This window comes from Haemorhous mexicanus, chromosome Z (genome assembly GCF_027477595.1).
Source record: "Haemorhous mexicanus isolate bHaeMex1 chromosome Z, bHaeMex1.pri, whole genome shotgun sequence".
Lineage (NCBI taxonomy): Eukaryota > Metazoa > Chordata > Aves > Passeriformes > Fringillidae > Haemorhous > Haemorhous mexicanus.
The window spans coordinates 70,318,703-70,342,805 of NC_082381.1; the positions used below are offsets into that span (position 1 = coordinate 70,318,703).

Here is a 24,103-nt window from a genome sequence, read left to right on the forward strand (position 1 = left end):
GAGTAATGCAATCATCAGGCAGAGTCAACAAAGTTTCACAGAAGGAAAGTCCTGTTTGACAAAATTACCTGCCTAGTGGTTGAAGGGAAGGACGTGGATGTAGCTTTCCTCAATTTAGGAAGGATTAAGAATTCTTAAGTTTGGATTAAGCCTTCTGATGCTGTCCCTCACAGCATCCTTCTGAACATGTTGTCCAGCAGTGGGTTCACGGTGTGCTGGGTGAAGACCTGGCTGAAGCACAGAGCTCAGCAGGGTGCAGTGACTGGGGCTGCACCAGCGGTGCTCCTCAGGGGGCAATTCTTAACAATGTGCTGCTGCTTTTGGTCAGACCTGAAACTGCCAGGCACTTGTTCCAGATAACACTTGGAGGTACCTTCCAAAAGAACCCTCCCCTCCCCACCCCTCCCCTCGTCCTGTCCTGAAAAGACAGTACAAGAGGCTGAACCCAACAGACATGTTTTTAATAAAAACACACAAATAATGCAATTTTCCACATAGTGAAAAACAGCATTTGACATACTGAAAGTGAAGCAATCTGATTATATTAGTCACGTGTCTTGTCAATAACTCTTTTGCAAAACATATTTTTATTTAACTGTTTTCTTCCCTTGAAATAATATAAATATTCACATAAAGAAAAGATATATGAAAGCAGATTGCTGTGGTGGCTTTTGCTGGTCTAGTACAGAGGACTGATCCTGAATTGCTCCATACAATTTGAGATCTTGCAAGATCCTCTCACGTATTAATGTAATATCCTAATCTACACTTTTCCTTGCATTAGAAACATAACGAGGTTGTTATTCACATCTGCATGTCTGTGCAAGGGGACAAGGTTGGTGCAAGATACAAAGGCAAAACATGTTTTTTTTTTTTTTTATTGATTTTTCAGTATGAGCATATGAAAGGTTCAGAACACACGGGGACCAGCTGAGTATTTTTGCTGTAGTCCAGTGGGGAGCAGTGCAATAGCCAGCGGCTCCTGGACGACCATGTGGCCCCGAGAAAAGCCACATTGCGCCCACCCGAGCGAGTCAGCAGTCCCAAAAGGACCAGGACACACACCTGGCATCTTGCGATGTACTGCCCGCGCTCTGCTCCCGATCGTTCCCCGCGCCGAGCGGCCCCAACACGATCAAGCGCACGGAGACACCACGGCGCTGCTAGCTCCGGTGCGAGCCGCATTCCAGCTTCCAGAGGCTATTCCCCAACGTGAACGACCCATCCGGGCACCTTGGGAACTCCTTCTTCCCGGCTTACAGGTTTTTCTTCCCGGACAGACGCGCGCTCCCGCTTCCCCCGCGTGGTTCCCGGCGGCGGGCGGGGCGCGGCGGGGCCGCTCCAGCCCCGCGGCGGGCGGGCTCTGCTCGCCGCTCCCGCCCGGCCGGGCTGGGCGGGGCAGGCGCCTCCTTCCTGTTTCCGCTCGGGATCCCGGAGTCCTGCAGGGCCGCGGTACCGCGGGGCGGCGGCGGGCGGGGGGCGGCCCGGGAGCGCGGCTCGGGCTGGGGGCGCCGGCGACATCGCCGTCCCCTCACGGCCCCGTGTGTTCTCTCCGCAGGGAGCTCGGCTCGCCCTTCCGCCGCTCGGCAGGCCCGGAGGGTGCCCGGGGCCGCAGGTGAGGCGGTGCCGGCCGCGGCGGGAGGCTCGGAGGGAGGCGGTCGAGCGTTCGCCAAGGGGGCGCCGGGGCCGGCACCGCTGCGGGGGTTTTGGCTGTCCCGCTGCCGCCAGTTCAGTATCCAAAGCACTGCCGGGGCTCCCTCGCCTCCCTGGTGAAACCTGCAGAGAAATAAACCAGCCGGGCTGGCTTTCCTTCACTTCAGGGAACCACAAACCGCACTCTTTTTCCATTTAGCAATGCATTCTTGGTAGCATTTGCAGCTCTGTTGAATTAAATGCTAATTATTCTGTAAACGCTGAACTTTAACATTGGGTCAGTGCTTTGTATTAGACTTTCACATACTATGCACTGCTTTTAACTTAGCAGAAATGATCTTGCCCTTTAGTAGTGAACAAGGACAGCTTATATTAAAATGGTACTTGGTATCACGGAATTAGTAGGGTTGGAAGGGACCTCTGGGATCATCCAGTCCAACCCCCCTGTGAAGGCAGGGTCACCTAGAGCCGGTGACACAGGAACCTGTCAACCTGAGCTTTGCATATCTCCAGAGGAAGACTCCATGACTTCCCTGGGTAGCCTATTCCAATGATTAGCCACCCTCAATGAAAAGTCCTTCCCCATGTGAAGGTGGAACTTCTTCTGTTTTGTTCTTGTGGATGCCTGCTTTTATTTTGCTGAGTACTCAGATTTTTTTTTTTAAATATTCTACAGGGTTTTCTCAGTAGGAAAACAGAAAAGATGTTCGATATTAAGGCTTGGGCCGAGTACATCGTGGAGTGGGCTGCCAAGGACCCCTACGGCTTTCTCACAACCGTGATCTTGGCTCTGACACCGCTGTTTGTCATTAGTGCGGCGCTGTCATGGAAGCTTGCAAAAATGATTGAGGCCCGGGAACGAGAGCTGAAGAAGAAACAGAAACGCCAGGAGAACATTGCAAAGGCCAAACGAACAAAGAAGGATTAAATGAGCAAAAATGGCCTTCCTTGTGTAAAGAATTCACTTTTAAAATGAAATACTTGTACATTTTGTGTTGCAACTGTCCTTTGATAGTTGATCCTTATATTTCTTGAAGTATGAAGTTTAATACTTCAGTGTAATTTTTTCCTGCTGATTTGTGTTAAAATTTACCCAAGTGACACTTGTTAGAGTAATTAAATTTACTATTTGTATTCTAGTGCAGGTTGGTTTTCTAAATTTGCATGTTAAATTAAAAAATTAACCTCTTGGATGGCTTTGGAGGTAGATTATTTTTTTCTATTAGCTGAGCTATAATTTAACAAGTGTCTTAAAATTATCAAGTTTAGGGGAAAATGAATAATAAACTGGATTACAGAAATGCAGTTTTTGGCATACCTTGAGCAGGGCTGTAGAGACAAGCTAGCTGTAGCATTTGATAGCAGACATGACTGATTTCATTTAAGGTCACTGCATATGGCTGTGTGTGCCCATAGTGGCTGCTGCAGTGTCTCTGATGGTGCTGCTTGTCTGCAGAAATAACCTACATTAGCTTTTCCTTTTTCCTGAACTACAAGCCATCAACAGACTTTAACTTCAGCCCAAGTTCTAGGAGACCGATTGCTTGTTCTTATTAGCTTCATTTCTTTTAAGGCACTCATGTGCTATAAAATACAGTACTGTTGTTTGATCTTCCCTAACAATCACCTGAATGCTCCACCTGTAACTGGTTTGTTTTTGCCTTCATAAATTCTTAATGCTTCAAAGAATAGCCATAAGTTGGGTGACACCAAAGACCCAGTGGCCTAGTGTTCTGCTATAGCAGATGGCTGTGCAAGGGTGTTGCACAAGCTGGTGACAGTAGTTCTGGTGACAGTCACCACCTGGCTACCTTTGATCTAAGACTTGAGTTTAGGTAAGATTTTTTTCTCATGGCCCTTGAAACTCTGCTGCCTTATAGGTTGCAAGATGCTGACAGAGTCAAAAAAGTCAGGTTTGTGTTGTAAATACATCAAAATTATTTAACCTTATTTCCAATTAATCTCTTCTTAATAGACTTAATTTTTCAAAGCCTAATTTTTTAATAATAGTCTGTGGTGACCTCTATGTAGTCTAGTTCAAAAACGCTTGTAGCAGTCATTAATATTCTACATTTTGCATCAGCACGGAGTTGTGCATTCTAGCAGCTACTCTTTGATCAGGTTTAAAAATAAAACCTTAAAATAATACCATTGTTCAAATGAAGAGACCTATAGAGCTGGCTGACACCAAGGGGGATCAGAAGTGGGGAGTCTAACTGAAATTACTTTTAAGTAAATTTGAAGTTGATCCCCTTTCAATTTTGTTGGTGAAAGCAAGCATTATTAGAATATGACATTTGGGCATTTTATAAATATGTGAGATTAAGTCTCCGTGTTTTGTATGAAGTGTTGTCAAATATGTATGTGTTCTACCTTTGATACCTACATAGCTGGAAACACAGGGAGAAAAACTGATGAGGGATACACTCCGTAAATAAATTTGATACTTTTTGAAAAAAAATTGTGTGCTCTTTATTTTTATTTGAAGTTCTCAAACATCATCTCTAAGCAAATAATCTGCGCATTTTATGTATCTAAACTATGGCCAAAATGATCTCATCATCTAGGGAAGTCCATGGATACACAACGATAAAAACTAATATTTTTTTAAATATTCATGACAGTCCCTTGTCCCTAGTGTTATTTTCAAGCAGCTTTATCAAGTACTTCTAGCTTCTATTATAGCAGTTATATGTATTTTAACTGATTTTATCCTGTACAAATTGCTATCTGCAAATCAAACATTCAAATATGTTGACTGTTTTAAATTACAAGAACATCTCTATGATGAGTACAGTGAATAACCAGTGTAGCATCACAGTGATTCCTGTTAATGAAATCAACTTTTCCGTCTGCTTGCCAGCAGAAGGCATGCTGGCACTGCCAAGGGATTTATTCTGAAGAGATGTCTTGGCTAAGGCTTGGGAAAATGTAAGTGTACAGACAACAATTCTTACATCAATAACAGTTTCAAAACTAAATTAGTCTTCAAGGAAACAAGCAATTTAAACTTTAAGAAAATTTGTCTTTTAAGTATGAGTTCAAGAGTAACTGCTGAACAGCATCTGACAAAACCAAACTTAGTAACACACCCTGTTTTTCACTAAACCCAAACACTTCACAATACTTGGTCATGATCAAGCCTATTTGAATAGTTTAACAGTACCTGTCCATTGTATTGCTTATTTATTTTGACCACTACCACTGCCTGGTGGCATCCAGGCACCTGGCTGGAAGGTATTTGCAGTGCTCGTGGGGTCTTGTGAGGGCTCCTTCTTTCCATAGTAAGGGGCAGATGCATGGCCTTTAACCTGAGTATGACTTGGTTCAGCAACAAGTCCTTCTTCATACTCTTTGGCCTGAAGCAGCTTATCCTTTTCAGATACATCCTTGACTTTCTGCTTCATTTCTTCTCTATAATTTTCATTCCTAAGAATCTCCTAAAAACACAGTAGAAAGATAATTAAGTATGTCAGAAGCAAATGCAATATACAGTGTTGCAATAAAACATTTTAAACAGTCATTTTTCTTAATTTTATAACCCACATTTGCAGATATTAAAATAAAATGTAGCAAAATCAGTTGGTTTCCACAACTACAAATTCAACCCTAACTGCAATGTGGTGTCCACTTCACTATTCTATTGGAGCAAAAAGAAGAAAATAAGAAATTAAATACAACAAAAAATGTGAAAGCACATTAAAAACAAGGCTACTTTTTGCATTATTTCCTATGTAGGAGTTGATACTTGCACCTATTTATCATTTGCATCTGTTCCTGTAATTCACTATGCCTGTGGTGTTAGGTACCTGTGCCTCAGGGCACAGTTTTGGGAGAAACAGATGTGCAACCTTTGGAGCCTTGATTCTGCAAGACTACAAAATAAATAACTAAAATCACAAAATCACGGATTGGTCAGGTTGGAAGTTAAACCCATAGACAGTGGGTCATTTGGTCCAAGTTCATTCAACCTCCAGGGTCATCCCAGAGCACATGGCACATGATTGTGTCCAGATGCTGCTTGATTATTTCCAGTGAGGGAAACTCCTCAATCTGGTCAATCAGTTCCAATGCTCAGTCAACCCACAGTAACAAAGTTCTTCCTCATGTTCAGGTGGAACTTCCTAGGCACCACTGTCTGCCTCTTGTCCTACTGCTTGGCACCGCTGAGCAGAATCTGGCTCCATCCTCTTGACAGCCTCCCATCAGATACTGATATACATTGATCACGTCCCCTCTCAGTCATCTCTCCTCAGCTTTTCCTGGTAGGAGCGGTGCTCCAATCCCCTAATCAACTTCACTGCACTCTGCTGGACCTGCTTCAGGAGCTCCATGTCTCTGTTGTCCTGAGGAGCCCAGAACTGGACACAGCACTCCAAGTGAGGCCTCAGCAGGGCTGAGTACAGGGGCAGGATCACCTCCCTCCACCTGCTGGCAATGCTCTTCCTAATGCCCCCCAGGGTACCATTGGCCTTCTTGGCCACCAGGATATGCTTGGCCACCATGGACAGCTTCTTGTCCACCAGGATCCCCAGGTCTTTCTCCACAGAGCTGCTCCCCAGCAGGTCAGACCCAGCCTGTGCTGGTGCCTGCGGTTGTTCCTCCCCACGTGTAGAACCCTGCACTTGCCCTTGCTGAATTTCAGAAGGTTCCTCTCTGCCCATTTCTCCAAGCTGTCGAGGTCCTCTGAAGGGCTGCATGGCCCTCTGGGGTATTGGCCCCCGCTCCCAGCTCTGCATCCTCAGCAAACTTGCTCAGAGCATCTGTCCCTTCACCCAAGTCACTGGTGAGCAAGTTAAACAGTCCTGGGCCCTGTGCTGAGCCCTGGGGAACAGCACCAGTGAAAGAACTCCAGCTGGACCCTGGGCCAGTGACTGCACCCAGCTAGACCCTGGGCCAGTGATTACAGCCCTCTGGTTCTGCCATTCAGCCAGTTCTCAATGCACCTCACTGTCCACTCATCCAGTCCACAACTCTTGAGTTTCCCACAAGAATGTTGTGAGAGACAGTGTCAAAAGCCTTGCTGAGCAGAGGTTCCAGTGTTCTCCCCTCCTCCATCCAGGTAGTTGTTTCATCATAAAAGTTTGGTCAAGCATGATTTATTTTAGTGAATCCATGGTGACTATTCCTGATCACCTTCCAGTCATCCATGTGGATAGAGATGGCCTCCAGAATTAAGAAAAAGGCTGAATTCTTTTCTCTATACTAGTACACTCCTCTGTGAACAAGAGACCATGATATTATTTTAGGAATTTAGGTGCTAAAATACAAGGGGTACTGCCAAGAGTTAAAATAGCAACTCTGAACACCTAAAAATGCTTAAAAGAAAGTGATTAAAGAAAACATTATGTAGGGGCTTGACCATGGCTGAATGCCAGGTGTCCACCAGAGCTTGTCAATCCCCTCCACAGCTGAACAGGGGAGAAAAAAGATAATGAAGAGTTCACAAGTTAAGGATTATGAGAGATCACACACCAAATGCCATCACAAGCAAAACAGACTCAATCCTATTGCAATATGAAGAGAAGTAAAATTAAATCTTAAAATCACCTCCCCCATACCCCTCCCTCCTTCCCAGCTTTGTCTCCTCCCCATAACAAGTGCAGGGAGACAGGGAATGGGAGTTATGGTCAGTTGATCATACATTCCTGCCATTGCTTAGAGAGGAGCCCATCCCATATACCATCACAGCATCCTTCCCATGGGAGACAGTTCTCCATGAACTTCTGAAACATGGGTCCATCTCATGAGCAACAGTCCTCCCTAAACTGCTGCAATGTAGGTCCCTTCTATGGGGTGCAGGCAGGCACAGCCTGTTCCAATGTGGACAGGGTCACAAGTCCTACCAGGAAACCTGCTCCAGCATGGGCTCCTCTCTCCATGGATCTGGAGGTCCCTGTCAGGACCCTGCTCCAGCCCAGGCCTCCCCCCACAGGTTCACAGCTTTGTCTCAGGTATCTGCCTGCTCTGGCCTAGGTCTCCTCCACGGGCTGCAGGTGGATCTCTGCTTCCCCTGGGACCTCCATGGCCTGCAGGGGCACAGCTGCCTCACCATGTCAGCACCAGGGGCTGCAGGGGAGCCTCATTTCTGATGCCTGGAGCACCTCCTGTCCCTCCTTCTCCCCTGACCTGGATATCTGCAGGATTGCTCCTCTCACATATTTTCACCCTGCACAAAAACTCTACAAAACTTTTTAAAGTCTCCTTAAATATATCATCAGGGAGGCATTACCACCATTTCTGATGGGCCCAGCCTTGACCAGAGACACATCCATCCCGGAACTGGCTGGGACTGTCTCTGCCAGACATGGAGGAAACTTCTGGCAGCCTCTCACAGAAGCCATCCCTGTAGCTGCCCAGCTACCAAAACCTGGCTATACAAACCCAATACACCTTATCTTAGAGGTACCATGGAAAGCAACCCCTTTTCTTAGTTTTTAGTTGCCTCTGTACCTAAATTCACAGATACACAGAGCAGAGGCAGAGCCCTTTGCATACAAATGGAAATTGAATGGAAATACACATGTAATACACAAAGGACTTTGCAAACTGAAGAGGGGTGAAAATTCTCACATGCTCAAATAGAAATATTGCCAAGCATTACAAGATGAAATTTTCAACAGTCAGTATAGCAAAACTTCTTTGTGGCATCTCTCAATTCTATGCTTGTTTACCACATGCCTATGTAAATCCACCACAACCTTATTGATTTCCAGGGGATTACTCCTATGGTGCTTGTAATAAGCTACTACAAAGAAACAAGTAAAGCAAACACCTTTGTGATAGCTGAAGGCTACATCATTGTCTCTGGTAAAACAATGGGAAGTGATTTATTAAAATACAACACAACCTACTTACTATGAACAACTATTAATTTAAAATCTCTTCTAGTAATTACTTCAACATAAAGTTATCTTAATCTGGTAAGAGGAGCTGTAACTAAACAACAAATGCTCCAAGTCCATTTAAAATGTGGATATATAATTGTTCTCTGTTTTTCAGACTCAAATAAGGCTCTTTTAATCAGCTTTCTGTGGACAGAGTATAATTGTGACTGAGTAAAATGAAAAAGTGGATCTTAAAAAAACCCAAAACAACATGAGAAATGATTCTTAACTAGCAATTGCAAAAAAAAAAAAAAACCCAAACTGAAGTGACTTATTCAGAATTTTCTATCCAATTTACCAGGATAAATTTTTCTACTACCAATGTACACATCCATTTTTGACATTAAACTCATGCCACTAACAAATACAATGAAATCACTGAGTTCCTGTGCTCAAGTTAAACAAAATATGAATTGGAAATTTTGGGTCAATTGGCATGTTAGAAAAACTGGGTCAATACATTCTCACTTTGAGATTCCACTGCTAACCAATCCTTTCTGTCTGATTTGCTATAAAAAGTAACTGAGGGCTAAAAGTTAGTTAGTTTGTTTAAGTTACATTGTCAGGTTCAGAATACTTATATTCTCTCCTTCTTCAAGATGAATCACAGTATTTCACAAGGTGACTATCTTTATTGTAAACTAACCCCCACTAAGTTTTCTGCTAAAATATAAGTACACAAACACGTAATGTGCCCTGACCATTAAGCAAAGTACAAAATCTTTCTATCGAACCCAGAGAACACATTATCCATCAGATAGCTGCAGGTTTTAAAGGATTAGCTTGTTCTTCAAACACTCTCTTTTTCTACAAATAAATTATATAAGTTCTTTGAACCAGCAATTCTCAGGAAATACATAGCATCTCAAGAGTACCAGAAGTACTAAAAGAAAACTCTTAAGAGCTGGGGCTATGCTGCAAAACAAAAAAACACCTTAAGATATCCAGCCACATTTTAAAGCAGTTGAACTCCCTACGTGCAGATGTTCACTTTGAAATGTATCAGCTCCCAGCATACAGAACAGGATACACATGATATGCCAAGAGCTATGTTCAACTATATGTTCTGCAGCTTATTTTTAGGTGGAAAGTAAAACACGACATTTTATCACTGCAGGTTGTCCAGCTTTGGTGATTACTTTAAGTTGTATGAAGTTTTTAACACTTCTAACACTTGGAGCTGCATGTCTTTCCTCCTTAGTTGGATAGAGTTAAGAAAGTGCTGTCTAAGGTTTCCTTGAAGAACATTATTATTAAGGAAATACCAAAGTAGCCCTTTGTGGAGTTTGAGGCAGCTGTTTTTCATCCACAAAACTGCTGACTTGTGCATAATCTGACATTTTAGTATTGGTAACAGCTGCATGATCAAAGAATGAACGATAGCCTGCTCCTAGGAGCAACACAGCTCAAGACATGTTGCAGTCTTCCAAGGGTTCTTCTGCAAAAGGCATCAAGCTGTATTTCCTGCCACCAGCATGAAATTTTCACTTCTGTTGCAAACCCGCTTTTTTGAAGCTCTCACATAACTCCAGCAACTGAGTTGTATCACAAAGTATCCTCTGTGCCATGGAAACTGTATTCACCTCCACTCCATACAAGGAGAAAATTCTAGACAAAGGATTTTAGATGCCTACCTTACTGTACTAGAAGAGCTGCTTTGTAGGGTAAATATTTGCAATGCAATGTTCTTTTGCTCTTAAAGACTTCCATACTGTCACTCCTTTCCCCTTCCTGAATAAATGAGTAGCTTTACAGAATGAATAAAATAAGTTGCTCTTGGAAGGAAGATGTCATGAATACAAAAGAGGGTTCTCTAGACACACTCATTCCTTCAAGTGGAGTCTGGCTCAGTAGTGACCAGTCTTTGCTGAACACTTCTTGCCATTCTTCTCCACAGGCAGACAGTGGTACTGAACCCTTTCTATCCTGCAGCACCTGCTGAACCTTACACACTGAGGAACCAGTTCCCTCCTTTCCATGTCCCTCAGCCCTTAAGCCAGCCATGATCACACCAGCACCTGCCTCCCACAAAATATATTCCAACTCCTGGGCACAAAGTTGTGAACAGAGCTCTAAGGATGCAGGTAAATGCAGATAGGCAGTACCAATGTATACTGTCCAAGGGGCAGGGTGTAAGAGGTATTTTCACAGACTGGCACTTTCCAGAAGGTTTTTTAAACACCTAACCCTTTCATTACTAAGGGTTTTATTTATTATTAATTTTGAGAAAAATGTCACTTTTTGTCTCAGATGGGTTTGTATTTTGATTAAATTAGAAATAAACTGTTTCTTTATGTTGTCTTAGAAGCTATTTCAACTTCCCAAGTTACCATAAGTTGAAATACTCATGATTTCTCTTGATTTGTATCTTGTTAGCTAATTACTATTTGATGCCAGAACTGAGAAACAGCTGGACGCATTTTTTGAACTGTAGACTGTGCAATTCATAGAATACTCACATTTTGTGTCTAGTTTGAATGCTTTATGTTTAATCATTAATTAACTTCAACTTAGAACTCTGCCTGTTAAAAATTCATACCTGTAGGTTGACAAAAATTTAAAAAAATAACAAATGGGATGAAAAAATTGTTTTGACAGAGTATTAAAGAAATTTATATAAGACAATTTAACATGTCAAAATTTTTCTTCATTATCAAATTAACTGAAACTCAGGCAAAATCCTTGAAGTTAAGCTGAATCACCATTTTTTAGAATATCACCAAACAATTAAACTCTGTTTTCCAGTTTGACAAGTTAAGTAGGCAAGATGAGACAACTGGCTATTACATCATCATACATCATTTCAAGAGTAGGAGGCAGAGAGACGACCTCATCTTTGGGAAGCACTGAATATTCTGATCCAGGGCAGGTCTTGATAACTCAGCAACTGAACATGAGCCCAGCAGTACCAGCTTGGGAATGAGAAATAATGTGCTAAATGAAACTGCATGGCAAACATAGAGAAGCAGTTTGAAATAGAAAGGCTTCTCTGGATTAGCCGAAACAGTTATTTAAATCAAACACTGACTCAGCTGACTGCTAATTTTGTAAAGAATATACACTAAATATCCTTGGTCCATCAACAAACAACTTTAATCAAATCAATTTAAGATTTGTTTTATGCAGGTTCAGTTTTTGAGCAAATCTCTGATCAGTTACAATATTTAGTTTTACATGCAGTGCTAATACCACATTTACTACCATCCTAAATCAGTTAAATATTAATCATAACTCACAGCAAATTTTGTTTAAATTAAATCTGCAGACAAGCAGTGCTTATGATTACTGAAGTACTATAGTACTAGATAAGAACTGCAGAATCTCTGGCATGAGCTGACACAGTTTCTAGGGCAGCACAGTGTAACACACTTGTGTTTGGCAAGAACATGTAGAGGCAAGAGGCAAAAGGAAGAGACACCGGACAGTAAAGCATATCCCCAACACAAGGAGACAGTAGGGGTTTGTGCCTCAATTATTTTTACAATTCTGCAAAGGTATTTGTTCTGAACTACACATATACTCAAGATTACAGATGAGAGTTTGTAGAGGCAGCAAAAAACACAAATCAGCCTGGCACCACTGCACTCTGCCTTATAAAGGGCAGAATAAAGGGCAACACAGAGCCGTGATCTCCACAGAGCAAACAAGGAACTGTAGCTGTGACTCAGTCGCAGTTTGGTCCTTGCTTTCCCTAGTCCACATATGATGTAATTTGTACCAGTCCTTTTCCTGGTACGCTTCCCTTTGCCCTGCATCCCCGCTCAGCTGTGCTGTCAGTGAATCAGGACACAGAGCCAGTGCTCCATGCACTCCTTCCCACATGGATAGGAGCAGAAGAGCAGCAGCAGCTCTTTCCTCTGCTGCCTTGGAATCTGCAGCATGGGCAACCTAGAAGCAATGGGACAAATTGGTGCCCCAACACTTGTCTGTGCAGGTTGGGCAAGTAGTTATATTTCAAACTTGAAGAGGAAGTAAAAATTAACAAGAGGAAAAAATCAAAAGCTGATGGCTTCTGTAAATACTCAAGTAATTTTTTTTAATTGACTGCTATGACTACTCCCTTCTATTTAAGATCTTCATAGCTCAGTTCTTTATATTGTCAAATTTTATTGCCCTTTTGCACCAAATAATAATCCTCTCTGGAATAATGCATAATTTACTATGCAAAACACTATTTAGTGCAACCAAAGTTATTGAATATGGCCCAAATCCTGGTTGTGATTCTGGACAACAGTGGTGGGAAATATTTTGGTCAGAGACGTGTTTATCTCTGTGCTTTTAAAATACTTTTTCCTTGAACCTGTTAATCATCCTACAGCTTTTGTGGCTTCAGAAGTAAATTACTCATGAGCTAAGCCCTAATCTCAAAGTAAAAATGTACAATCTCCATATCAGTGTTCTTATTTTACAACTTCTCAGCTGAAGCATCTGAAAGCAGACAGAGGCAAAACTATACCATGGAATCCCAACAGTGTCAAACAAAGCATTTTTCTAAACTGCATTCCATTCTCCTTAAAGGAATGTAAATTCTGTGTAAACTAATCTACATGAATGAACCTGCTTTTGATCACACCATCTCTCAAATAAGTAATAGTTATGATCAAACAAATGGGAAGAGTGGATAAACATTGTGGGAACTAAACAGAATTTAATTTCAATGTAATTACTTGGGGGTTGAGAGGAAGAAACCTTATGCTCATTACAACTCACTGAAGTATGTTTTTTCCTCACTTGACAAGGAGTTTGCCAAAACAGATAATTATGGATACCTTAGAAATAGTTTGAAAGAATAGAGGCATCATCACATTAGTTTTTTTTTTAGCATTTCACCTTCTATCCAACTATGCAATTCAGAACTCACTGAATTTCATTAAAAGTACATACTGCATGAGAAAAGCAGCCATTTACTGTGGTTTTCAATTTCAAACGGTTTTCAGGATCTTGATGCTAATTAAAGGAACATGCAATTCTACTTCACTGCCCATTAAATACTCATGTAACACACACATACAGAGCAACAGAGAGGTTTCAGTTCAAACCGAGATTTGTGGCTGTGCAGCCCTGGGTGTGCTACAAAGGAAGCAGCTTCTATATCAGCAGGGAAGTGCTATCTAGTAGAAAGATCTGTGTACACAAGGATGTGCTACTATTGGTTCACATCTATCACTTTCAGGATACCATGTTGCTGGGTTCAGAGATAAACCACATTTCCCTCCACATCAGTTTCTCTCAGCATTGCCATAATTGCAAGTTTTCTCATTAGTTTTCTGATGCCCCAAAAAAGTCTGTAACTTTATTTCTGTCTTCATTCTACAGACATGGCCTTAAATAATGCCAAGTTTCTCAGATACCCTTGAACCTCAGGACATTGTCAGAAGTAGTGTGTAACTAGAAGATCTGTTATAGGGCAAAATAAGGATTAGATTTCTAAATATATATCTAAATGTATCTTGTGTTATGGATGGCAGAAGTCTTTAAAAGTCTCTACAAATCTGATGCCCTCTGAAATAAGAAAAAAATCAAAGAGAAGTTAGGCACAGAAAGGTCTGAAGAGAGGTTTCCTCTTTGTCTTCATGAGCATCTTTCCTTTCCTTTCCAAACAAGATGTGAAAAATCCAAAATATAAAGACGTCACGTTTAAAATGTCTGTAGCCAGGAGGAGAACTGGGGTGTAGGGGAATATGCAAGACAGCACTTTTATATTTACCTTGGAAATTTTTGGATGAGCTATACAGAAGGTGGACTATGGCTCAAAGAGTGGAAGGGAATGGCCTCTTAAAGAAATAATTTCTGTGGATGGAACATCCTTTCTGTAAAACTGCTATATCTCAAGGCAACTTTTCTTAACAAATTCTGACAACATTAAAGCTGAGCAGATGAACTAACACACATGTAAAGTGATAAATTATTAAATCTGCTTCCACAAAATAGCACTTGATTAAAATTATTTTAATATTAGTAGCCTTTAAAACATTCTCATTAATTTAAAACTGTAAGGTCCTTAGACAGTGGCAAATAATTTCATATTTGCCAAAACACTTGCTACATACATCTTGTTTCCTATATACATAATAAAGAAATGTATTAGTCAACTTAGTTATTAATCCGTAGTTAAACTGGTTAAAATATAATCTAGAGCTACACAGGAATCAGGGTAATGATTTTCCTCAGCCAACCATACATGATAATACTCAATACACATATAAAGGGACAGATGACAGGATGCTACAGTTCTGCAAAAATATTTGTATTCAAGCTCAGATTCTCAGTGTTATTAAGGAGTATATATACTGTACACATGCTCAGACAGAACAAAGGTGTGATCCAGAATTCTATATCAAGACAGATTCCCTGATTACCATAGGAACAGAGTATGTTTAAGCAGAACATAAGAAATAACATGATCTGCACTAATTTGTCAAGTTATCACCCTTATCATAATTAAGCTGAGACTTGGCATATTTCAAGCTGCAAAAAAAATCAAAAGGCAACCATTAACCCAGTATCCCAGAAAATTATTTTAAAACCCAAGACTTCCAGCATTAACATTCCTTATGTAACTGGCCAGGTTAGAAATAATGAAGGTGATGAGCAGCATTCATGAATTATGTCTAGCCAGACACAGAAGGCCAAGAGACTTCCTTCAAAAATGGGTAAAAAGGGATGGGCACACAGGGAGGAAAGAACCCATTAGAGATGTGGTACATTTAACACTGCACAAGCTCACTTGGAGCATTCTTCCATAAAAACAACAACAACAACAACAAAAAAACCCAAAAAAACCCAAAACAAAACAAAACAAAAAAACACCAAAAAACCCCCCAAGCAACCAACCAAACAAAAAACCAACAAAGAAAAAAAAAAAAAAAAAACAAAACCAAAAAATCCCCCAAAAACAAAACAATAAAAAAACACAAAACAAAACAAAAAAAACAAACAAAAAAGAAAACAAACAAACAAAACAAAAAAAAGGCAAAAAACCAAAAAACCCAAACAAAACCAAACCCCCCCGCCTCCAAAAAACCCCAAACGAGGGCAGAGAAACTAAAGAGAGAGGTAAAGCAACTTCTTCTGAGAAAAAGCAAAAACTTTATAATGGAAACAAGCAAACAAACAAAAAAAAATCAGGTGTTTGTGGAAGAAAGAATGGCTTGACTACAAAACGTGATCAAGTCTCAAGAAAATCATCAACAGACTTAGCATGATGTCATGACCCAATTATTCTGACCACCCTAAGGGAGGAACAACTCACATTTGCTCTCACTTAAAGGACTGACATGTCCTGATGATTATGAATGACATTTTATTAGCCTATAGTATTTATCAAACCATTGTTTCCCAACATGTGGTCATCAGTGTGATCAGTAAGATCCAACTGCTTTGTGAAGCTGTAACTCTGCAATATTTCAATTAAAAATTCATCATGAAACCTGGTAACCTGAGTAGTTGAGCAACCTCTATCATCAACAGCCATGAGCTAAGAGAAGATAAGAAAGACAAATAAAAAAACTCACATATATATGATTCAAACTGAGGATGGTAGGCTAACAGAGGTGGAACAGAAATTGTAATAAAGTTTAATATATGTCATTTGATATTAGAAAGAAAAAAAATGAAGGGCAAAGGACAGGAAAGAGAGGAAAACCATTCAAAATATATTTTTACAGACTGCAAAGGTAGGAACATAGGCACAGCTCCAGAAACTTACACTTTAGGAACTTTAGGGTTGTTACAACAAGATGATGACACCAAAATGTCATTAAAGCAAAAACGTAAAAACTGTGGGCTTTACATCCTATTTCAGAAATAGTCTGGTCTCATGAGAAATACACGAAAGAACAAAGATTTGTTATACAGGGTTTCAACATGGAATATGCCACAAATATTCCCTTGTTCCATAGCTGTCAAACAGCAGTTTATCATACCATCTTTACTGTCTAAAGGGGGATACAATATGGAATAGCAGCCAGTAAGGCTTATGTAGCTAAAACGCTAAAGCAAATCAGCTCTAAAAATAGGGACAATATGGACAATTGGGAAAATAGGGACAAACAATATGCTATATGTACTTCACTACTATAATTATAATTATATTAAGATGTAATTTGTGCCAGTTTCAAATTAGGAGAAAAGTAGATCATATATAGCGCCCCAAACTATTCTCCATAATGGAGAAAAAAAATTAGGCTTTACTATGACTTATTAAAAATATGACTAGAGCACTCCTTTCAAAATATTAGGAAGAATTTTTAACATACATATATTTGAACTACTTTTTCTGAAACAGGAAAAAACTGTTTAGAGATTACTTGAAAAGTTAACTATTTTCAAATTCCTAGATAATAATTTCTGCTCTGTGATAGGGTCAATGCACAGCCCCGCAGGTGAAGTACCTAACTGCTAAATTATTTCTCAGATCTATTACCCCATGAAACTAAAAATATAAGTCCTGTAATTCTGAACACACTATTAGTCACAACAATCTTTCACTCTCCATAAATTGCTTTTTCTGGAAGGTAAAATATTTAGAACACTATTGTTCCACAGTTGTCTTACCTGTGGAGACTTCTCGCTCCCTGTTTCAAAAATGAACCAACATCTCTAGCACCAGAAGGAGTTTTACTGCACCAAGTCCAGACCCAAGGCTGCCTGTCTTGGAGAAGGTTTACCTCAGAGCAACTATCAGGCAGCCTGGCTCACAGAAATGATAGAAGAAAAGACGCACAACACTTCCCATCTTCAACCATCACATTAAGTGTTAATTTCAACAATAAAAGTTGTTTGCACACAGTTGGTATAAGCCAGAAGGAATTAAAATTAGGTCAGTTCAAACACATATGGAGCAACTGTTGTAGTATCAGTTCCACGGCTCTACGTAAGTAACTAGACTGGGGAGGAAAGGGAAAAAAATCTGAAAATTAAAAAAAAAAACACATTTACTACTTCCCTGAATAGGTTTAAGGATAAATTTAACTTAAACTTCTTTCATTCATGGATGTATTATAGTCCTTACTGTCTCTATAGCCTCAGTGGCAAGTGTGAAAGATGGGCAGAGAGAATTAGTTGAAAAGCTGTATGTTGTGTAGGAACTTGTTTCAATGAGAAGCTTCCCCAGCTTGCGTCATCTCAACACACAGGCAGTCAGAACAACTTTTCAGGATGTTCCAGAAGATGTCAGCAACCAAATGGCTGGATATGACAACATATCTTCAGGGATCTGAACTTGACACAATTACTCCTGCTGCAAGTATCTGCCTCCTTGGGTGTAATTTTGAATCTTCTGCAGCAAACTATATCTTCTCTCTCATTCCTAGCTGGTGCTTAGCAACTTATAATAGAAATGCTGGGCAAGTCATGTACGTGTGTGCATGCATCTGCATACACAGATCAGCAGTCAAACTTGTTTTTAACTCCTTACAAACTCATCAGCATGAAATACACTAGGGGACATTTCTCTACGTTCTCTCATGGAAAAAGACAGCTGCAACTCCCTGTAGCATTAGCACTGTAAAATTCTAGTGCAATTGGTTTTCCTGTTTTGATGAATTCACTGGCAGCTGGGTCTGAAACTCACATTTTAATATCAACTACCATGAAAAAAAAAACTTATATTAATTAAAAAGTCATAGCAGTAATTTAAAAATTTTTTTAATTGAAGAGACTCTTAAACGGTTATGATAATCTTAAAGAACCTGTGTATATCATCTTAAAAGAATTCATACAAAGAATGACTAAAGAATAATGGACTTTATTTTACTTTTTGCTAAGTGTTAGATAGCTAGTCTGTGTGCATTTTCATCAATTAGGCAAGGAACATACTAAATTCTTCCCCATAAGTGGCAGATTACTGCACAAATGAGTCCACTATAAATTAATTATGGTAGTTTCAGTTCAATTGAAAATTTAAAGACATTTCATCTCACCTCAATTGTGGGTGGATCTTCTCTCTTTTTTCTTATCCATGCTGAAAAAAAAATCAAATGGATTATTTCAAAGATTGCAATCAGTATTAAAACTCAAAATTATTATTAATTTGTAAGAGAAAGCAAGTATTTATGAAAAAATTACAATAGAATTCACCACAACCTGGCAAAACCTATCATTTCCCAAAATGTAGGCACAAGATATTATTTCCTGTTTCAAAACTCGGTCTTCAGAGAAGGGAGGGGTGGGGGATGGTGTCATCTCAGTATGGAGACCTTGGGCACAGTTTACATACCACCTTGGCTGTCAAAACAGGGCCTAAAAAGCAGGGCTTATGGCACAAGCTTATTGTTGAGCTTGCAATACAGACTTGAGGTACACCCTAAGAAAATGACAAGCTGACTGATGGAAAGTAAGAACAGCTTTAGACCACTCTGGTGAAAAAGGATTCCTGTACATGCTTCAGACATTCTTAAAGCTGAAAACTTTTTTAGGTTACTACCAGGTAGAATTCCTTTATAGGTATGAAAGGTACAGCCCCAGACCTGATTGAGGGACTGCAGAGTCTGGACTGAACACATCATGTGGCTCTGTGAAATTACTCAGTGCCAGGAAGGGTGGGTGCTGTGACTTGGGGAAGGATCCCTCCATCTCAGTTCATTCATGCTGGAAAAGACAGCAGAGGAATGGAGGAATGAAAGCAGTGGCAATGAAAGCTGTCCTGTGGCTCAGATTTTCTGAATGAGATCCACAGATATTTGCCCACTGCCATCACTAACACTGCAGTTAGCTGGGACTGTCAGGAGGCAACAATCCAGACACCACATCGCAGACGCTGACAGGTCTCACTTTGTACAGCCACTGAATTAAAAGAGAGAGCTCCAACTATTACAGACATTATTTAGAGGAATAACCTGACACCACTTTTTAGAAATATCACTACTACAGCATTTTTTCATGGCTTTTTAATCTACAATTGGTAGGTTTTTGGTTGGATACTTCAAAGACATTTCTCTTTTCTGCCCATATTTTTCAAATTAATTAGTAGCAGAATGCAAGTAGCCAGTAATGAACACAATGATAAACATAAGGAAAGCCACTTCCAAGTGCTGAGATGCAGGAAAATGTTATTTCATATGTTTGTTTGGGTAATAAAGATTTTTGTTACTATGCTTGAAAATTAGAGCAAAAATAACATTTTGCTATAACCCACTCAAATTCCTGGCCTCACCTATTGCCATCTATAAAGTTACAGAAATGCTTTAAGAAGTAAATATTCCATATTTTAATTTTCTAATACCATCTATGCTGTATTTTGAGGGGAACCAGGGAATGATTTAGACAAGCCTAAGACACTAAAACCTGCACAGAGTCATAACATCATCTCATTTCTTAAAATGCAATTACACAGAAGGTGAAACACTAACACCACTAGCAGTATACAACTGGTTTTAGGGAGAATAGGTTCCAATTAACATAAGAACAAAGGGAGATGAAATGGTAGAACAGCTTGGAATTTATCCAGGATAGCAATGCCAACAGCTTTGGTTAATGGTAAAGTTTAATGGTAAAATACCTGCAAAGATATGAAGCAAGGTAATACTTTCAGTTCTTGTCTATCAGATGCCACTTCCTGAAGATATGTACTTTTAAATGTCTTTCTCAGACTACTTTTCTTAAAAGCAGTCCCTGTCATCTCCTCTCAGCATTTCTAACAAAAAGTAGATCCAAATCTATTGTCATTGTGGAGAAGTGACAGAGCTGACAGAGCTATGAAGAGTTAGCATCACACTTGCTGCAAGTTTTATGTCAGTGGAAAGAAAAACAGCCCAATAATGTAATTCAAAATACAGCTAAGTGACTTTCTATTAAATCTATAGAACTACAGAACTTTTTGCATGTACCTATAGCACTCACAAACATTTAAATTTTACTAGGATTTCAAACTGCAAAATCTGGTAAGATGAAAGACTAACTGAGAATGTCACTTCTCAGCTGGCTGCCTTGCATACACTCTGTAACAAAACCAACCATGCTATTGAAGAAAATCTTATCACATAAGCATTTCCTCCTGAAGGAAGTTACCTTTGTCCATACTCAGCAACAGTTTCAAATTACTGAAATACTTGGCAACATCATTCAGAAAAAAAGCAAAAAGTAGTAGAGATTTCAGATACAGCAAAGTGTGTATACTACACACTAATCAATAAAAGATACAGTAGGAGGAAAAAATGGGAAAATACTAGTTCAAAATGTCTCATAAAAAGTAAAGCTCAAACCATCAAAATCTAACACATTACTTTCAACGAAATATCATCTTCTACCTTGCCATGCCTTGCTTCTGACCTGTGGAAGGATAGTACCACTGTTTTCAATCCCACAGCTCTCAACATGTAAAAATTACTTTACTTTATTTGAAATTGACAGTATTTTCTTAAAACACCAGCTGCATTTCAACTTCAGATCATTATAATAACTGATCCCTAAAGAAAAAATTTGACATAAAAATTAAGCTGCAGCAAGAAAGTACTGTTGAAATGTAAACATTACAATAGATTTTCTTTCAAGAGCATCTGTGACTTTTAGCAGTTCTTTGACTAATAATTTTCAGATGAAAGGAATACTTCTAGTAAATGTTTTTATAATTTAATTATCTACCTCATTTAAAAAGCTGCAAACAAAACAGTGAAGGGTAACAAAATCACGTATGTCCTGTGAACAGAGGCTATGAAGTAAGGACCACTCCACAATACATTTTCATTCATTAACTGAACTCAGTACCAACACTCAAAAGCAAAGAAGCAAACCTTAATTTAGGAAGAGTTTCTGTATCAAACATTTCATAATAGAACTGTATCTATTTAGGTACATAAATAATGCACACAGTTTTAACACTGTGCTCTTTTTCTTTCCAGTTATAACAACACTTGAATACTTGGTTTTGTTGGAGTTATTAACCTTCCTGTTTTCTAATAAACGTCAGGGGATCAAATCTTTTTCAGCTTAATGGTACATAAAACTTGTTGGCACAAATATTAATACTATTTTTCTGAATTACTACAAGTAAACTAATTTTAATATCTCTCATGAACTGCATAGGAAAGTCATTATTAAATGAAAGATTTCTTCACTGCCAGGTAGCTGACGGAGGAATATAGTATGAAAATTTATTAAAATCTTTGTATATCCATAATATTAAGTTAGTTAGATTTAATGTTATCATACTCCTCTGTGCAAATCCACTTCTCAAATATTCTTCATAAAGCTCAAGAAGAAATATGAGTTTAAAAGCAAAGAAAACATCATCTGATTTCAGTATATTTTAGCATACTGCAAAAGAAATACATTTTACTAATAATTCACCCAAACACTCCTTAATCTTTGGGGCTAAAGATGGGAGGACTCTAGTATACTTAATTCTCACCAGTTTTTATGTGGTTCTCTTTAAGACAGGAAAATTTTTAAAAGTCTTTCAAATCTTTGATTTTTAAGTTATCAATAAAATTTTGAGCACCCAACACATGGTTCAAAATAAGCACCACCACCTCATAACTCAGGTGTAAGAGAAAGTCATAGTAGCAAAGGGAGAATGAAGGTGTACAAAAATATAACCAATTTCCTACTGAGTTAGCACTACATTTAACAAAATTCAAGTAAATAATATGTTGAAGTTTATATATTTTGCATTCTCTTTAGACATCTGCATATACCCAGATGCAAAATATATATATATATATATCTGTGTATACAGTTGAATAAAGTAAAAGCTCTTGTACCTTTCTTTATGATCTGCATTATACCTATGGTGAATGCACTTTTAAATACTCAACTATATTTACACCATAGTCAAATATTTGTTGATGGAAACAAGGTAGGTAGGTAGGTATTTAATTACATTTTATTTGAACAACATATGCACACATATATATACTTAATTGAAAGTTGACAGTTATACCCAAGAAAAAATTTTACATTACATTCCCATTCCCCAAGCTAACAAAATGAAATGCCTTCACCATTATCAGCCAAGACGTTTTAAATCTGGCAGAGAAGGTAACATGTATGTACTGAGTGCAACCAAAACATACTCCTGACCCCCAAAGCTTTGGCAAAATGAATCATTGTCCCCTTTTAAAACTGCTGCTTCTAATTTTATCTGGATGTATTCATTTTGATTCCACCTTTGTCTAAAAGGAGTTTTGCAAGTAAGCTGGACATTTCCTACCTTGAGACATTTGCATTCTTTCATCAGCACTCATGTGCATTCTTATTAGTATGCATGAAATTTTCATTGAACTTTAAGACTCCTACTGGCAGATAACACACTGCAATGGCCATAAAAGCGAACATGCATTAATCACTAAATGTTACCAAGAGAAAGAAAAGAGAGATTAGGAGTAGATGGCAATAAAATGCTGTATGAAGCATGCCTTCTGCTGCATCTCTGTGGTATGTAAAATTACAGATCTCCCCTCATGAACACTACTGACATGTCTTGAGGAGGTGAATTACACATACTTAAGTAGGTGAACATTCAGAACTAAAATACAGAAACGTTATCTGTTGCGTGCATACATACTGCCGAAGGAAAAATAGGCACTCACACTCTGAAATAAAATATAAGAGACTTCACTGAAACAAAATTGGGCAAGATTTGTATTATTACTGTATACAAATATTTGTATATGGATTGCAGTCTAAATTTAAAATTACAGCACAAGAGGAAATACACTTTTGGGTTTTTTAAATTAATTTAATTTTAAGAGTACAAAGAGCTAACACTGAGGATAACACAAGGGATTCTGTTTTAGCTTTACAAAAGCCTTAATGGACATTTCAAAACTTTTAATCAAATTCAGAGATCTGAGAATGTAGATAATTCAGTCCTGCAGAGCACTGAAAACTAACATCTTTAGGATAAAATTTCCAGATTATTCCTTCAGGAGTAAACCCTTGGCCTTGTGTTCACTAAACTCCCAGGATCAGTACACAAACAACCTCTCCAGAGTCAAAGAAACAGCTTGCACAGATTGAGTCTGTGATCTAGATGATGCTTTACAGCTTTCTACTTGGTCTCCTTTACTTTATTATATGTTTAAAACTTGATAAACACAGTACCAGAATCAGTTCCTTAGGTTACCAGCTGTCCAAGTTGAATGTCTTAGGTACAGAATGAGATTTAACTTGTCCCCTCTTCCAATTTCTCTACAGCCTTTCCCACTCCTTACACTATCCTTTGTCCCTGGTTTCATGAAAGTTTTCCTCAGACAAGTGATGCCTGTAAGTATTTCCAGAGACTGTACTTACATTAATTTTGGTCATAAGAGGTTTATTTTTCTAATCATACAGTATACAATTTCTTTTTCTAGTCGTACACAACTGTACAGTCATATGTTGTGCAGAGTAACAAAGAAAAGGAAAGGGTGCTGGGATAACTGCTTTTAAATGAGGTGGCCATTTAGAATTGTCCCCAAGTAAAAAACCCTGAGTCCTGGCAGACCAAAGACAGTACAGGTAAAAGCAGCTCTCTACAGGTCCCAAGAAAAGAAGGAGACTGTTGTTTTAGGCAACAGTCCTAAAAGTGAAAAGCCTGAGAGGAACAGGAAGGAGAGCCAGTTGAAACTCAAGGAGGCCATGGA

General features: G+C 39.1%; 2 protein-coding genes across 3 annotated transcripts in view; one reads left to right on the forward strand and one right to left on the reverse strand.

Annotated features, from left to right (window-relative positions):
• The first annotated feature begins 2,356 nt into the window (after positions 1 to 2,356).
• SMIM15 (small integral membrane protein 15) lies at positions 2,357 to 4,114 on the forward strand. Its single transcript, XM_059873773.1, has one exon. It carries the CDS (start codon positions 2,357 to 2,359, stop codon positions 2,579 to 2,581), a length of 225 nt encoding a protein of 74 aa, XP_059729756.1. The 3' UTR covers positions 2,582 to 4,114.
• Positions 4,101 to 24,103, reverse strand: part of NDUFAF2 (NADH:ubiquinone oxidoreductase complex assembly factor 2) — a 56,122-nt gene continuing 36,119 nt past the window's right edge. For both annotated transcript variants that reach the window (XM_059873771.1, XM_059873772.1), the window contains 2 exons: positions 18,464 to 18,504; positions 4,101 to 5,093 (listed from right to left, as the gene is read on the reverse strand). In XM_059873771.1, the coding sequence (XP_059729754.1) occupies positions 4,836 to 5,093; positions 18,464 to 18,504 (299 nt within the window). In that variant the 3' untranslated portion in view covers positions 4,101 to 4,835. The remainder of the gene's footprint in view (positions 5,094 to 18,463; positions 18,505 to 24,103) is intronic.

What these genes read in the sequence shown, in the direction of transcription:
- SMIM15 (XM_059873773.1), top strand. Translation starts at nt 2,357, where the DNA reads ATGTTCGATATTAAGGCTTGGGCCGAGTACATCGTGGAGTGGGCTGCC.